Consider the following 16771-nt stretch of genomic DNA (forward strand, 5'->3'; position numbering starts at 1 on the left):
TGGGTGATAGAGGCGAAGCCAAGGCGGCAGCAAACCATCTATTGAGGGTTCTAGAGGATGCGGCTGTGCTAAGGGCGTCTCAATGTACAGAGGCAGATCTCATAAGAGGGTTTTGTTCGACACAGATGGAGGCATTAACCTTGACCACTGCTTTATTGGGCAATGTGGTAGAGACGAGGACAGAAGCAGAATCGCTTAAGGCCTAACTAGAGGAAGCGTGGTTGCAGCTGCAAAATGTGAGGGTAGAAACGACGAGTTGGAGGAAAGCGGCACAAAGCGCATGTGTAAAGGGCTTAGCGTACGCTCAAAGAGCGAAAAAGATGGAGGTGTTGGGAGTGGTGCAGGGTTATCTGGTTGATCGTGCCAGAATAGGCCAAGCTGAGGTCGCTGCCGAACTATCAGTCGTTAAGGCAAATCTTGAAGCGATATGTCGTAAGGCGGTATCATTAGAGTTTGAATTGGCGAGTGAGCAGAAGAGGACCGATGAAGCGCAGCAAGCCTGTGCCACAGCCAACGAGAGGTTGGAGGAGGCTCTAGTGAATAACGAAGACCTGCGTGATCTGGCCTTGAAGGATAAGGAGGAGACAGATGCGCTACTGGCTGCGTTGGAGAAGGCCTTGGGAAAAGAAAAGGCCAAGACAGCAAGTTAATTAGGATGATGGCATTTGAGAGGGTTGCCTACCTAGATCTGTGCACCGTAGCGGTGGAATAGTTTAAGCTGTCTCCTGAGTTCTAAATGGCCGTTGATGCAGTTGTGGCGAAGAGCTTGGCTAGAGAAGAAGGAGATGGGGGTGGATTGTCAAATGTGGCTGCTGTTGATCTAGTGGGGGGTCAGACCACAAAAGAGATAATCTAGAGTTTTCAGTAGTCAGATTATTACAAGCATGAGATCAGTATGTACTGGGATAGTGGCTAGACGAGTTTCAAATATAGGGCGGAGGAGCTGTTCCTAGGCATGGACTTCAGTGGCATGCGGCCAGGAGAGTGGGACATTGCCCAGACGCCACTGGATGAGGGGGTTGAGGAAGAGGATCTGGCATCCAGCGAGGATGAGGGAGGTGGAGATGGGGCGAATTGAAAACCGGACCTTGGGCTTAGGTGTTTTGTTTTTCTTTTTGTGAACTGAAATGGTTCTTTGTACTGAAGTAGTTCTTTGAAAAGAATTTGTGTTGAAACTACAATGATTGTTTGTCTAATGTTTGAATTGAAAATTTGTGTTATGGTTTGGTTGATTTGTGTTGAAACTTCAAGGGCAAGTTTATATTTTATTTTATTATATATATATATTTTTTTGTTTGGGAAAGAAGATTACTAGAAAGAAAGAAAAATAAGAAGAAAAATAAGGATGAAGTTTTAAGAAAGAACCTTGTGGGGAATGAGAACGAGCATGTGATGGAAAGATATGACTATATAAAAATTGGATTTGAAAATAAACATGTGATTATTATTGTATATATACAGCATGAGTGAACTGGAGTGAGGCATGAGCTCAGTTTGGCTGAGACTTGTTTGACTCAGTCTGGCTGAGCTTGCTTGGCTCAGTCTGGCTGAGCTCTTCGTGCTCAGTCTGGCTGAGACTTGTGATGCTCAGTTTGGTTGAGACTTGCTTGACTCAGTTTGGCTAAGCTCTTCAGGCTCAGTTTGGCCGAGACTTGTGATGTTTATTGTGGTTGAGGCTTACTTAACTCAATGTGGCTGAGCTCTTCAGGCTCATTCTGCCTAAGACTTATGATGCTCAGTCTGGCTGAAACTCTCTTAACTCAATCTGGCTGAGCTCTTCAGGCTCAGTCTAGCCAAGACTTGTGATGTTCAGTCTGGCTGACACTCACTTGGTCTAGCTGAGCTCTTAAAAAAAAAAGTACAACACAACAAATGCAGATTGAAAATTTTGTCATTAAGGCACAGCCCTGCGATCATAAATTTACACATTGTATGGCAAAGGCAAAAATGAACAAGTGTTTTGAATAGCAAAGTGAAACATACAATAATTGGACTATACAAAAACAGAAGACACTGCTTTATTGGAAATATCACTTCAAGTGCTCGGTACTCCATGGATGAGGGAGGTCTCTGCCGCCATATCTCGGAGACGATAAGTGCCTAGGCGGGGTCTAGTTTTGACGATGTATGGTCCTTCCCACTTTGTTGCTAACTTACCCTCGGTCGGGTTTTTGGTGGCGAGAGTAGCATTTCGTAAGACTAGGTCTCCCACTGCGAATTCTCGGGGTCTAACTCTTCGGTTATAATATTTTTGCATTCTCTGTTGATAAGAGGCCAGCCTAACAGCAACTGACTCTCATAGTTCTTCAGTCAAGTCTAGTTCAGCCCGTTGCAACTCGTTGTGTAGTTCTATGTTCGGGTGTATCATTCAAGGGGTTAGAAGATCGATTTCCACAGGGATGACCGCTTCGGTGCTGTATGTTAGGCAGAAAGGGGTTTCGCCAGTGAGAGTTCTTGCTATCATTCGGTAGGCCCAGAGCACATTTGGGAGTTCATCTGCCCAGAATCGTTTGGCAGTTTCTAACTTGGTCTTGATTATTTTCAACAGAGAGCGATTGGTAACTTCAAGCTGTCAGTTAGCTTGGGGGCGGCCAGGAGAGAAGAAATAGGTCTTCATGTTAAGCTCAGCGTATAATTCTCTGAATTTGGCATTATCGAACTGCTTGCCGTTGTCGGAGACGATGGCTTGAGGGATTCCAAAACGACACACAATGGATTGCCAAATGAACTTGGTGGTATTCTGCTCGGTAATCTTGGCAAAAGGCTCCGTTTCCACCCACTTGGTGAAATGATCGATAACGACCACAGCGAGCTTGACTTGACCTCTGCCGGTCGGCAATGGACCGACAAGATCGATGCCCCATTTGGTGAAAGGATAGGGGCTGCTGAGCGTGATCAGTTCTGCTGGAGGGCTGTGGGGGATGTTGGTGAAGCGTTGGCATTTGCCACACTTGAGTACAAAGTCAGTGGCATCCTGGTGGAGCGTTGGCCAGAAGTAGCCTGTGCGAAGGATTTTATGAGCTAAGGACCATCCCCAACAATGGTTACCGCAAACCCCTTCATGGACTTCTCTTATTACATAGGTAACTTGGTCCACATTTAGACATCTGAGAAACGGGTGTGAGAATCCCCGTTTGTATAAGATACCATTGATAATGACATAGTTAGTCAACCAAGCTCTGATCTTCTCGGCCTCCTATTTATTCTCTGGTAGGACACCCTGTTCTAAGAATGGAATGATTTCTTGGGCCCATGGGATAGGCTCGTCTTGGAGCAGGTGAACCTTCTACTGAGTTGGTGAAACTGCTGGGTAGGTTAGGTATTCAATGCGGACACCGTAGCTGAAGTCAGATTGGTCTGCTGAGGCTAATTGAGCCATTTCATCTGCTTGGGAATTCTCTGATTTGGGGACATGCTTGATATGAAAACTATTAAAGAGACGAATGAGAGGAATAACGATGTCCCTGTATAACCGTATTGTTTCCTTCTTTGTATCAAATTCTCCTGCTATCTGTCCGACGACCAACCGAGAATCACTAGACACATAGAGATGCTCGACCCCAATGTCCCTAGCCAACCGAAGGCCTGCTACCAGGGCCTCATATTCAACCTCATTATTACTTGCGAGGAATAGAAATCGAAGAGCACACTTGAAGGATTCACCATCGAGGGTGGTAAGGATCAAGCCAGCTCTACTGCCTTCTCTGCAGGATGAACCATCAACACTAAGAGCCTAGAAATGGGGGTCTTCTGTATCAAGAATGGCGTTTGTTGATGTTGCGGGTATATTAGGAGTGAGGTTAGTGAACTCTAAGATAAAATCTACAACAGCCTTAATGGCTGTTCGGGGTTGGTAGGAGATGTTTAGTTCAATGGGCCATTGCATGAGCCTGCCTAATGACTCTGGTTGTTGCATAACCTTTTTCAAAGGCTGGTCTGTGAGGACCACTATGGAGTGGGTTTGGAAATAGGGTTGGAGGCGTTTGGAGGTGGTGACCAGAGCTAGGGCCATCTTTTCTAACAAGGGGTAGTTCTGTTCTGCCCTCCAAAGTGCGCGACTAATAGAGTAAACTGGGCGTTGGACTGAGTCTTCTTCTCTGATGAGGGCAGCACTGACTGCAGTGTTGGAGATAGTTAAGTAGAGGAAGATGGTCTCTCCTGGCATTACTTGAGAGAGGAGAGAGAGGTTGGCCATGCACCGTTTCAGTTGTTGGAAGGCCTCCTCGGATTCGGTGTTCCATTCAAAAGCCTGTCGAAGAACTTTGAAGAATGGAAAGCATTTGTCGATTGCTCACAAAATGAAACGATTGAGGGCAGCAACTCTGTCAGTGAGCTATTGGACTTCCTTACTGTTCGGGGAGATTGTATTTCGATTAAGGCCTTGTGTAGACGTCCCTGAACGTCCCGGAAGGGAATCCCGTTTTGTTCATTGGGGCTTACTACAGTTTGGACTCAATGTCACGGTCCTGTATCTAATCTCGCGGAGTGCAATGCAAGACCGATGAATCATCAAAGAGTCCAAATCCGACAAACCATTTTGAAAAACTGATTTTTAGAAAGAAGTGTCAAACATGGACTGCTTTGCCAGATACAGAGTCCCCACCTAAATATTTTATTTTGGGGGAATTTAGGAAACCCTGACTCGTGCCTAAGACCACGTGTCCGTCATCACCAAAGTTGCCTCGGCTTGGGAACTTGGGTACGATTAGGGAAGGTCACTTTGTGAGCACCCCCCTCGCCCGATCAAAGATCGGCCTCTACTAACCATGATATCGAGTTTTGAAAACATTATGTGCTTTTATTCCGGTTATTAGCCTAGAATTACTATGTGATGCACACAACATACAAGTATAGACTGGATCGTTTGAGTTGAAATAAAACATTTCATGTTTGCTTATTTGAAAGATGGCTTGGTGGTGCTACTCGCAAGTAGGCTAAGACGTGGATTTGCCACCCTCAAGTGGGCTTAAGAAAATATGATTTTTCCACTCTCAAGTGGGCTTAAAACTCTCAATTGGTGAATTGTTCCAATTCAAATAGCCCAACCTTCACCCACAGGCATTCAGGCAGTTATATCACATAAGCAAATAGCCTCATGGTAAGCATGCTATCATGGCAGTCACTCACACGCATGCAAGGATGCTAAAGCATAAATACTTACCGAGTACTCCTGTAGACGTCCCCGAACGCCCCGGGAGGAACGAGCTCCCGTTCTGTTCATTTGGGGTCACTACAGCTCAGGACTCTCAAATTTGTCACGGTTCTAAATCTGAACCAAAGAGTCCAAATCCGGCAAATCGTTTTGAGAAACAGATTTTTGAAAAGAAGTGCCAAACATGGACTGCTTTGCCAGATACAGAGTCGCCACCTAAATGTTTTTTAAATGGGAAATTTAGGAAACCCTGACTCGGTGCCAAAGGCCACGTGTCCGTCATCACCAAAGTTGCCTCGGCTCGGGAACTTGGGTACGATTGGGGAAGGTCACTTCGTGAGCACCCCCGCTCGCCCGATCAAAGATCGGCCTCTACTAACCATGATATTTATTTTTGAAAACATTGTGTGTTCTTATTCCGGTTATTAGCCTAGGTTACTATGTGATGCGCGCAGCAAACAAGTATAGACCGGGTCTCCTGAGTTGGAACAAAACATTTCATGTTTGTTTTTTTTTTGGAAGATGGTTTGCTACTCGCAAGTAGGCTTAAAATGCAGATTTTGCCACCCTCGGGTGGGCTTAGAAAAGATGGTTTTGCCACTATCTAGTGGGCTTAAAAACTCACAGTCAATGATTTGTTCCAATCCAAACAACCTAACCTTCACCCACTGGCAATCAGGCAGTTATATCACATAAGCATTTAGCCTCATGGCAAGCATGCTATCATGGCAGTCACTCACACGCATGCAAGGATGCTAAAGCATAAAAACTCACCGAGTGCTCCAAGCCAAAAAATAGAGACTACATTAGAAATCATGTATGATCCTAAGTATACAGAAATGCCTAATGCAACACATGCAAAAATGCAAACTATAGCAGGCTCGGCTATTCTAAACATGGCATATGGGATGCTACAGCTAACATGTATTCAATTTGGAATTAAAATACAAATGCAGTTAGTATGATGCGCCGAGCCCGGTGCATGCAAGACAGATGAATGAATGCAAACATGCTATCATACTGTATGCTAATTAAAACATGCCCTAATCTAGCCATCATAAGCGGATAAATAAATGGGAGAAAGACGTGGGGTTGGAAGACATACAACACACACACGCACACTTATTACAGCATTGCCCTCGCGCAGAGGGTCCGAATAAATAATACAGTCCTAAATGAAAGAATAGTACAGTCCAAATATTACAGTCCAAATAATGTACAAATTTCTAATTAATTAACAAATTAACTAAGAAAGCTGTAAAACTGGCGTGCAAGCCAGGGACTGCCTTGCTTCTGATGAATGATGCATGCCCGAGTTGCCTTTGCGCGGAAATCCATGACGATGCCCCAATTAGCCTCTGTTTGCACCTGTTCTTGAAATGCGTGCCAAGCTTCGGAAGACCGCTGATTCTTGATTTGCTGCAACAGAGAGCAGGAAAGGGGCATAGCAATGTATTTCTACAAATGTATGCATGCCTCGATCCTCGTGCCACCAATCATGCATCTCGATGCATGATGGCCGAGGAGTCGATTTGCACAATTCAATATGGAATGAATGCACATGAAAACACAACAAGACCTAACTCCATCATGGGTAATCCGGAGTGTCGGTGACTGGGGAATTGAGATACATGCCGTCACTCGGAGTACGAAATGCACCTCGTTTCCCGTGTCCGGGCTAACTCCTATCCCGAACACGATGCAATATGCATGACATGCATGAAATGCAACTAAGATACAATCCTAACATACACAATGCTATGGAATGACATACACGCTATACGGGGTAACACACAACCGAGCATACACAATGCTATGGATGAAATGGCATACGCAATGCAATAATGGGCTTACACCAACATGAGAGAGCCTCAGCCACACTCACATAAGAGGCCGATGGATGAAAATGAAGTGCCTCGAAACGCGTGCACACGGGCACGCAAATCGAGGCAATGGCATATGCAATGCAATGGCATGGAAATGGCATATAGAATGCAACATGGACTTATACTAACATGAGAGAGCCTCAGCCACACTCACATAAGAGGCCGATGGATGAAAATGAAGTGCCTCGAAATGCGTGCACACGGGCACGCAAATCGAGGCAATGGCATATGCAATGCAATGGCATAGAAATGGTATATAGAATGCAACATGGACTTATACTAACATGAGAGAGCCTCAGCCACACTCACATAAGAGGCCGATAGATGAAAATGAAGTGCCTCGAAATGCGTGCACACGGGCACGCAAATCGAGGCAATGGCATATGCAATGCAATGGCATGAAAATGACATATAGAATGCAACATGGACTTATACTAACATGAGAGAGCCTTAGCCACACTCACATAAGAGGCCGATGGATGAAAATGAAGTGTCTCGAAATGCGTGCACCCGGGCACGCAAATCGAGGCAATGGCATACGCAATGCAATAGGGCTAAAATGGCATATAAAATACAACATGGACTTATACTAACATGAGAGAGCCTCAGCTACACTCACATAAGAGGCCGATGGATGAAAATGAAGTGCCTCGAAATGCGTGCACACGGGCACGCAAACCGAGACAATGGCATACGCAATGCAATAGCATGGAAAATGATATGCAAACATGCTAATGGAATTTCAGCACTGAAATGTTGGGAAAACAGCCCCGAAATGAGGCAAAAACACACCTGATGCATGGAATTTCTCCCGAAATGCAAGATTAAGTACGTGAAATGGCTTACAGCTATACAAAGAATGCATAATTGGTACACGAGATGAAAAGACAGAAGCAAGGCTGCCTCAAAATAAGCATTTTTACAGTACAAGTCATGGCCAAACAGCAAGCAACGATAGGGCAACAATGGCATGCAAAAATGGCCCTAAACATGAGATTATGAAGCAACTCACAGCTGCTAACTCCAAATAGGTTAGGGCCCTTCAACAACATTGAAGAGGGGAAAAAAATAAGCCACTTTACAGAACTGTAAAAACCCTAAAAACAAACATAGATATGGCTAAGCTCTTATGCAAGAAAAAGGGCCAAAAGGTGGCCAAAGAGGCAAGTGATATATGAAAAGCCCAAACTGAAAAATTCCCTTCTACAACATTGAAGAGGGACCAAAAATATGCATATTTACAGAACTGTAAAAACCCCAAAACAGTATACAAACATGCTAGAAATGCAATGCAAAATGAGGCTCAAAAGTGGCTATAACACAAAGTCTACAAAATATTCCACAAACGGCCAAAGACCCTTAATGAAATATGAAGAATGGGCCCAAATAAGACTATTTTTAGTACTGTAAAAAGGCCAAAAATCGAAGCATAATAGGCTACCAAAACATGCAAAAAAAGGGGACCAAAGAGGGATATAAAGGCAAGTATAGCATGGAGGTCCCAAACAGTGTTGAGCCCTTCTTCAATGTTGAAGAGAGGCTCAAAATAAGCCTATTTTTAGTTCTGTAAAACGCCCAAAAATGGAAGCATAATGGGCTGCCAAAGCATGCAAGAAAATAGCATTTAAGGAAGATATTGAAGCAAGTGCAAGATGGGGGGCTCAAATAGGGTTGAGCCCTTAAGAAAAAGTGAAAAAAGGCTCAAAAGAAGGCCACTTTCAGTTAGGGCCGGAGCTCAAAACCGCAAGCATGTATGGCTTATAAATGGTGCAAGAAATGGACCAAAAAGGGGGAAATGGCAACTCACCCTTGTAGACCAATCTTTGGTTGCTTCTTGGACCAAGTTGCAGCACCTTTAGCCTCTGAGAAGCCCTCCTTGTTGCTGGAAATGGAGTGGTGGTGGTGGTGCTTGGTGGTGATGAAGAAATGAGGTAGAACTTAGGAGTTTTTTTAAGGAAAATGAGAGAGATGGATGGAGATATGGATGCCTATGCTTGAAACAATTTTTTCTAACCCCCAAGACCAATGTTTGCAGCTGGTTATAAGGACCAAAAGGAGGGGGAGCATGGAAGGAAAGGGTGGGGGAAAAGGACCAAAGCTTTCCCCCACAAAATATCCCCCGGATCAAGATATTTTCTGGGGGAAACAGCTATACAGCTGTAAAGTACCAAGCACAAGGATCATGGCCGGCCACCTTTTGGACTTGCAGGTGGCCGGCCGGCCACCTCCCCTAGTCGGCCGGCTAGGGGTCAAAAAGGTCAACCTGCTTTAGTGGCCGGCCACCACAAAAAGGTGGCCTCCCAAGTCTCCTCTTCACAACCCTGTGGTTCGAATTTGAAAACTCTAAAACAGGAGAGAGAACAAGCCATTTTTAAGAGGGGTTCAAAAGGGTCAAATGGAATTTCTGGCCTGCCATAAACTTTTAGGGTCCTCCCATGTGTGTACAACACAAATATGTGGTTTGGGGTTGAAGAAAGTGGCCCCAAGGTGTTCAACATTGGCTCGGAAGTGAGAAAAACGGGTGCCGGAGGGCGAAAATGGAATATAACTGGTTGCCAAGATAATTGCTGGCCTCCCACCCTCCAGTGACCTTCCTGGTGATAAAACAGAGGTACCTGCCAAAAATGAACAAAAACCGATGCAAAACGAATGCTCGGGGGCCAAAACACGCAGTTCGGGGTCCCGAAAATGGGCTGCTAAGCACCAAAAGTGGCATTCGGCCACGAAGTGGGTTTCTCATACCCCAGTGTCCCTCAAAAGGGAGTAGAAAGGAAGTATGCCAAAAATCAGAACAAACGGAGATGGTTAGGCGGTCCCGAACCGCGGCACACGGCCAACGGTCCCGAAAAATCGGAAACCGGACTCCGAAATGGGCAAAATGGCCTATGGCCACAAAATGTAACCCACGGCCACTGAGAGATGGTCTATGGGACCTCTCCCTCCCCTCAGAAAAAGAAACAGAGAAAACCGAGTCTGGTTCCCAAACCGAGGCAAGGCACAGAAGAGGGTTCGGAAGTCCGGAGGCAGGGCTCACGGCCGCGACTTTGAAACTTCTGAACGAGCACATTATGCAACATCACCAAGCGCTCGATCGGTAACGTCTGAGTCTTAAGGTCGGTCAAAAATGGGGTGTCTACAACTCCAAGCCAAAGAAAGAAGCTAATTAGAAATCATGCATGAATCCTAACTATGCTGAAATGCCTAATGTAACACATGCAAAAATGTAACTAAGATAGGCTCGGCTATTCTAAAATGGCATATGAAATGCAACAACTGATACACGTATTCAACTCGAAATTGAAATACAATGCAGTTAGTATGATGCGCTGAGCTCGATGCATGCAAGACAGATAAATGGATGCAAACATGCGAGCATAAGTATGCTAATTGAAACGTGCCCTAAACTAACCATCATAAGCTGGTAAATAAAAGGGAGAAAGACGTGGGGTTGGAAGGCATGCATCACACACACAGGCACACTTATTACAACATTACCCTTCTCGGAGGGTCCGAATGAATAGTACAGAATAAACTAGCTAATCTAAGCTAATTAAACTAATTATTACACAACATTAATTAATTAACGAATTAACTAAGTAAGGAAACTAGCATGCAAATTAAACAAAATAGACCGCCTTAGTTCTGTTTCGAATGATAGGGATGCATGCATGCTCAAGTCGCCTTGTCAGGAAATCCATCGCGATGTCCCTATTTGCCTCTGTTTGCAACTGGTCCCAGAACACTGTACAAAGCTCCAGAAGGCTGCTGACCAGTTTTTTGCTGCTGGTTTTCGGTTTGCTGCAACAAAGAGCGAGGAAGGGGCATGGCAAAGTATTTTCAACATATGTGCATGACCACTCTCCCCATCATTGCACAAGCTCCAGGGAGTGTAGTCCTCTATCCTCGTGCCACCAATCACGCATCTCGATGCATGATGGCCGAGGAGTCAGATTGCATGACTCGATGTAAAATGAATGCACATATAAACACAACAAGACCTAAACTCCATCATGGGTAATTCGGAGTGTCGGCGATCGAGAATCAAGGCACGTTTCGTCACTTGGAGTACGAAACGTCCCTCATTTCTCGTGTTTGGACTAATCCCTACTCCAAACACCATGCAACAAACAATGTATGGACAAATGCAACTCTAGCATGCGATCTAAATGCAATGCAACTAAGTGATGCGAAGATGCACGGAATGACATGCAAACATGCAAATGGCATACATAATGCTATGAACTAATCAATGGCATACTCAATGCACATGGATTATATGGCATGCATACACAATGCTCTAACATACGCAATGTTATGAGCGAGGCATACGCAATGCAATGATCAAACATGCGATAACATGGATATGGCATACACAATGCAAGATGGACTTAAACTAAAATGAATGGGCCTCAGCCACACTCAAATCAGTGGCCATACATGACGAAAATGAAGCAACAACACACATGCAAACATGCACAAATGCAAGGGACCAAACCTAAGGCACAAAGTGCAACTCCACCAAAGCATGGTAAGCATGAAATATGGCATATAATCACATATTTTCTAGCTCTGAAATGACATGCAAGATGGTCCCGAATCATGCAAACACCTCACACAATGCATGTTAGATGGCCCAAATACCGAAACTAGTGAAGTGGATTACACTATAGGCATGCAAAGCAATACTCAAATGGCCAAACCAACCCCAAACTGTCCCTATGTAGGCCAAAATAGTAGCAAATATGGACTAAAATGATGCCTCACAAAAGTATGGAAATGAAGCTCATGCAATGGTCCAAAAATGAGGTATTCATGCATAACTCTCAAACACATTTAAAGAGTGGAAAACATGGGAATATGGCATACATATAAGCTCTAAAATATGATTCACAATGATGCCAAAACATGGAAACATCTCAAAATACGCATGCAATAGGCTTCAAAACTCAAAGCCAAGCAAGGGTATTGAACTACAACCATGCATAGCAAACATCATTCGACCATGAGGACCAAAAACAGAGCTAAGGAAGTTCAAAACATGCACAAAATCAGTTTAAGGCATGGCCAAAAAGTGCTAGAATCAAAGGCCAAAATAGCATGCAATGTAAGCTAGTAAAGAGGATTTGCACTACAAGTATGTGAGGCAATCAAGAGGCCACTAAACCAGAAAAAGTCAGAGGTATGACAAGCTAAATAAAGCCCAAAAACCCACTGAACCATGGTTAATGCATGCAAGAATGAGATGCTCATTTGATATGCTATGAAGAGGGTTATTCTACACATGCAAGATGGACATCCAATATGGAAAAACAAGCTCTGGACAGAGCCTATGCAGGTCCTAAAACTCATCAAAAATGGCCTGAAATATGGCTTGGAAGCATGCAAATAAGGGTTCCTTTGCAAGGCCAAAAATGCTAGAAAACAAAACAAGGAGAGAGAGGGTCACCCCTCTCTGATTTTGGCACTCAAAATAGCATTCTAGCCACTGAAAATCTACTAGATTTCAGTGGTTAAAAGGCCAAACAAAGGCAAATACAAATGCTCTAAGGCATGGTTCAAAATAAGGTAAAATGAATCATGCAAGGGGAGAGATGACCCCCAACAACAAAGTGACCTTAAACAAAAATAAAAAGGACCTCAAAACAAGACTTTTTCAGTTTACACCAAAGCTCAAATATGCTTGCAAGTATGGCTAAAAGATGGAGCAAAATAATACTTAAAAGAGGAAAAAAGTGTGTTACCCTTGAAGCTCAGCAAGACAGCAACTTTGAGGCCAAAAACTCAGACCTTCAACCTTTGAAAATGGCCTCCAAGGACCTCAAAGCAATGGTGAAGGTGTTAGGCTAGGAGGTGGTGTGCAATAGGCCAATAACCAAGCAACTTTTGAGCCAAAGTGTAGTGATATAAGGAGAGATGTATGGTATGCCTTCAAACAAAATCTGAACCTCAGCCAAGGAAGAGGAGGGCCTCTCTTATAGAGATACAAGGCCAAAGCTTCTCAAAGAAGCCACAAACCAAGGCTCAAGATCCTCCATACACATGTATGGAGGATGCAGTCTGTGCATTCCAGCTGGCATACCTGGCACACACTCACAGAGACAAGACTGAGGGAGGCAGGCCGACCAGTTCAGGTGGTTGGCCGACCAGTTCAAAAGGTTCAAGTCAGCAAAAAGTGGTCGGCCATCTCAGTTGGTGGTCTCCACATTGAATGCAAACTAGTGGTGTGGTGGGAGACCGGCAATTGTGGCCCCAAAATGAGGGAGACCAGTTACCTGTCAAGAAAATTGGCCGGCGGTAGAAAAGTGGTCTCTAAGGAGAAAAGGTGGTCTCCCACCCTTGTACCACCTTCCAAACAATGAAAACAAGGTCCATGCCAAAAATGAACCAAGACGGATGCAAAACGAGGGTTCAGGGGTCAAAACGCGCAGCCGGGTGCCCTGAAAACAGGCTGTTAAGCATCGAAAGTGGCGTGCGACCACAAAGGTGGTCTTCCGGGCCACAGTGTCCCTCTAGACAGAGGAAACAAGGTGTGTGCCAAAAATCGTACCAAACAGAGAAAGTTAAGCGGTCCTAAACCGAGGCGCACGGCCGACGGCTCCGAAAACTAGAAACTAGTCTCCAAACGGGAAAAGTGGCCTACGACCACGAAAAGTAGCCTACGACCACTGAGAGATGGTCTATGAGACCTCTCCCTCCCTTCAGGAAGAGAAAACAAGACCTGGTTCGTAAACCGAGGCAAAGCACAAAAGGGTCCCGAGGTCCGGGGGTAAGGCTCTCAGTCGAAACTCCGAAACCTCAGAACGAGCACAACATGCGCAATCACCGAGCGCTCAATCGATGACGTCTAAGTCTTAAGGTTAGTTAAAAATGGGGTGTCTACAGTTGCCCCTCTTTGACAGAACTCGAAAGTCATAAGTGACGGGGGTGAATGTCAAAGCCTAGAGATGACCCATTTTTGACAAGGCCGTAGACTTAGACAAACATGCAAGATAACAAAGAAATGTGCCCGCAGGCAGGGGCAAAATGCAAGTGATAATGCAAGAAACCGAACATAACTTATGATTATGCAAAGACAGCTGTAATGAAGCAAATATACACAATAAATGCAACAATTTTAAGCAAGAATGCAAATCAAACTACATTTCATGCAGTAAGAATGTAAGAGGATTATACAATTCTCGCTACGTCTCACGCGGAGTACATACAATACCTGTCGGGTTCGTCTGGTCGCTCCATCTTCAAATGAATCGTACATACAATATCGTGCTTGCAAAAGCGAGAAACTCAACAGGTACAATATTGTTAGGAATATGCATAGCAATGCAAGTGAAAAGTGCGTAATGACGCAAGTTGAGGAATGTATGACAATGCAACCTAAGTGTGATGCATAACAATGCAAAGGGAAAGCATAACAACGCATATAAAGTGTGCATGACAATGCAGGTGGGAGGGGAGAAACATAGGGACATATCCCAGTGTTTTGGGAAGAAGGAGGAACATAGGGACATATCCCAGTGTTTCGGAAAAAGGAGAAACATAGGGACATATCCCAGTGCTTCGGAAAAGAGGAGAAACATAGGGACATATTCCAGTGTTTCGGAAAAATGAGAACCATAAGGACATATCCCAGTGTTTCGGAAAAGAGGAGAAACATAGGGACATATCCCAGTGTTTTGGAATAAAGGAGAAATATAGGGACATATCCCAGTGTTTCAAAAAAAGAAGAAACATAGGGAGATATCCCAGTGTTTTGGAAAAGAAGAGAAGCATGGGGACATATCCCAGTGTTTTGGAATGGCTCAAGCATTGGAACGTATTCCAAATGCTCTTAACCGAAGAGGGAGAAACATAGGGACGTATCCTAGTGTTTCAAAAAGAAGGAGAACCATAGGGACGTATCTTGGTGTTTCGAAAAGAAGGAAAAACATAGGGACGTATCTCGGTGTTTCGGAAAGAAGAAAAAAAAACATAGGGACGTATCCCGGTGTTTCGGAATGGCTCAAGCATTGGAACGTATTCCAGATGCTCTTAACTGAAAAGGGAGAAACATAGGGACGTATCCTGGTGTTTCAAAAAGAAGGAGAAACATAGGGACGTATCCTGGTGTTTCAGAAAGAAGAAAAAAGCATAGGGACGTATCCCGGTGTTTCGGAATGGCTCAAGCATTGGAACGTATTCCAAATGCTCTTAACCGAAAAGAGAGAAACATGGGGACGTATTCCAGTATTTCAAAAAGAAGAAAAAAACATAGGGACGTATCCCGGTGTTTCGAAAAGAAGGAAAAACTTAGGGATGTATCCCGGTGTTTCGAAAAGAAGGAAAAACATGGGGACGTATCCTAGTGTTTCGAAAAGAAGGAAAAACATAGGGACGTATCCCGGTGTTTCGGAAAGAAAAAAAAAACATAGGGACGTATCCCGGCGTTTCGAAAAGAAGGAAAAACATAGGGACGTATCTTGGTGTTTCAGAAAGGAACGTGCATAACAATGCAAGCTAAGATGAATTCCAAACACACTGAAATCGTGTAAGGAAAGGAACACTCTAACCACGCTGAAAACGTGAGAAGAGGACCGAAAACAACCGCCCAGGTGCACACACAACCCAACTTGAGAAAGCCCCGGAGGGCAATGATTCTAAATGCTGCTCAACGTAAAAGGATAAACGATACCAAATAACACAAGATGCAAATAAATGCAATAAGTGCGATGATATGATGCATGTTACAAGCAATGTAGAGCATGATGTTTAGGGAATGCAATAAACAAACAAAGCGGCACTTTAGAAAGCACCTCGTGGAGTGAGTGGCGGTAAACCGCTTTACTCTGACGGGGATCTCCCCTCCATTGTGTTCTTCGAACACTTACCTTCAACTCGCAGTACAAAGGTCCTAAAATGCTGACAAGGAGCAACATCTGCATGTAGAAACCACAAATGCTGTTTTTCGTCCTGATCATATTAATAACTTTCCCTAGGAACTCATTGCAAACACAGCCAAGATGCCTCCGGCAGGGAATGATACTCAGGAAGAGCACATCTGATTGCCATTCTGGCTTTGAAACAATCAACACAGTATTCTGTTCACTCTGAACACACAGCTCATACAGCACACTGCTCATTCTGAACACACAGCCCGTAACACTATACTCTGTTTCTTTTGAACATACAGCTCATAACACAGTATTCTGGTCATTTTTAACACACGGCTCGTAACAGCACACTGCTCACTCTGAACACAGCTCATAACACAGTACTCGGTTTATTCGGTACACAGCTCATTCCGAACATATGGGATATAGTGACAGAACTTGTAGAAGTTGAAACAAGCTCAGACGCTCCAAATTTTCCCTCTTTTCTTTTGCTTTGCAGCCCGAAACTTTCATAGCTTCAGATGGGTCCTGGTTTTATTGTTCCCACATGACCCGGGTTGAACCCTGCGTTTTTGAAAGAACAAAATCTTGTTTTGCACAAATGTGGAGGACGGCACGGCACTCTGAGCACAAAATGATTTTTTGAATTTGACAGTGAGAATAAGTTCTCAACTGGGTATTAAGCCTACGACTGAACACAACACACCACGACTCAACAACAAAGAGAAAGATAAGGTAAGACAACGTAAACACATCTATAGACACCCGAAACGACTCAAAACAAGAATCGAGACAAACAAAACGACTGACACGACACACAGACGTGTTCCAATGGCAAGAGACCTTTCAGTGCACGAGGAGCCAGT

General features: G+C 44.3%; 1 protein-coding gene across 1 annotated transcript in view; it reads right to left on the reverse strand.

The window, feature by feature from the left end:
* Positions 1-3286: 3286 nt before the first annotated feature.
* LOC145823865 (uncharacterized) overlaps positions 3287-16771 on the reverse strand; it is a 36936-nt gene continuing 23451 nt past the window's right edge. Inside the window, exon 3 of the mRNA XM_082923405.1 lies at positions 3287-3704. Coding sequence (XP_082779531.1) covers positions 3287-3704 — 418 coding nt within the window. The remainder of the gene's footprint in view (positions 3705-16771) is intronic.

This window comes from Camellia sinensis, chromosome 4 (assembly GCF_055761805.1).
Source record: "Camellia sinensis isolate YWXY chromosome 4, ASM5576180v1, whole genome shotgun sequence".
Classification (NCBI taxonomy): Eukaryota; Viridiplantae; Streptophyta; class Magnoliopsida; order Ericales; family Theaceae; genus Camellia; species Camellia sinensis.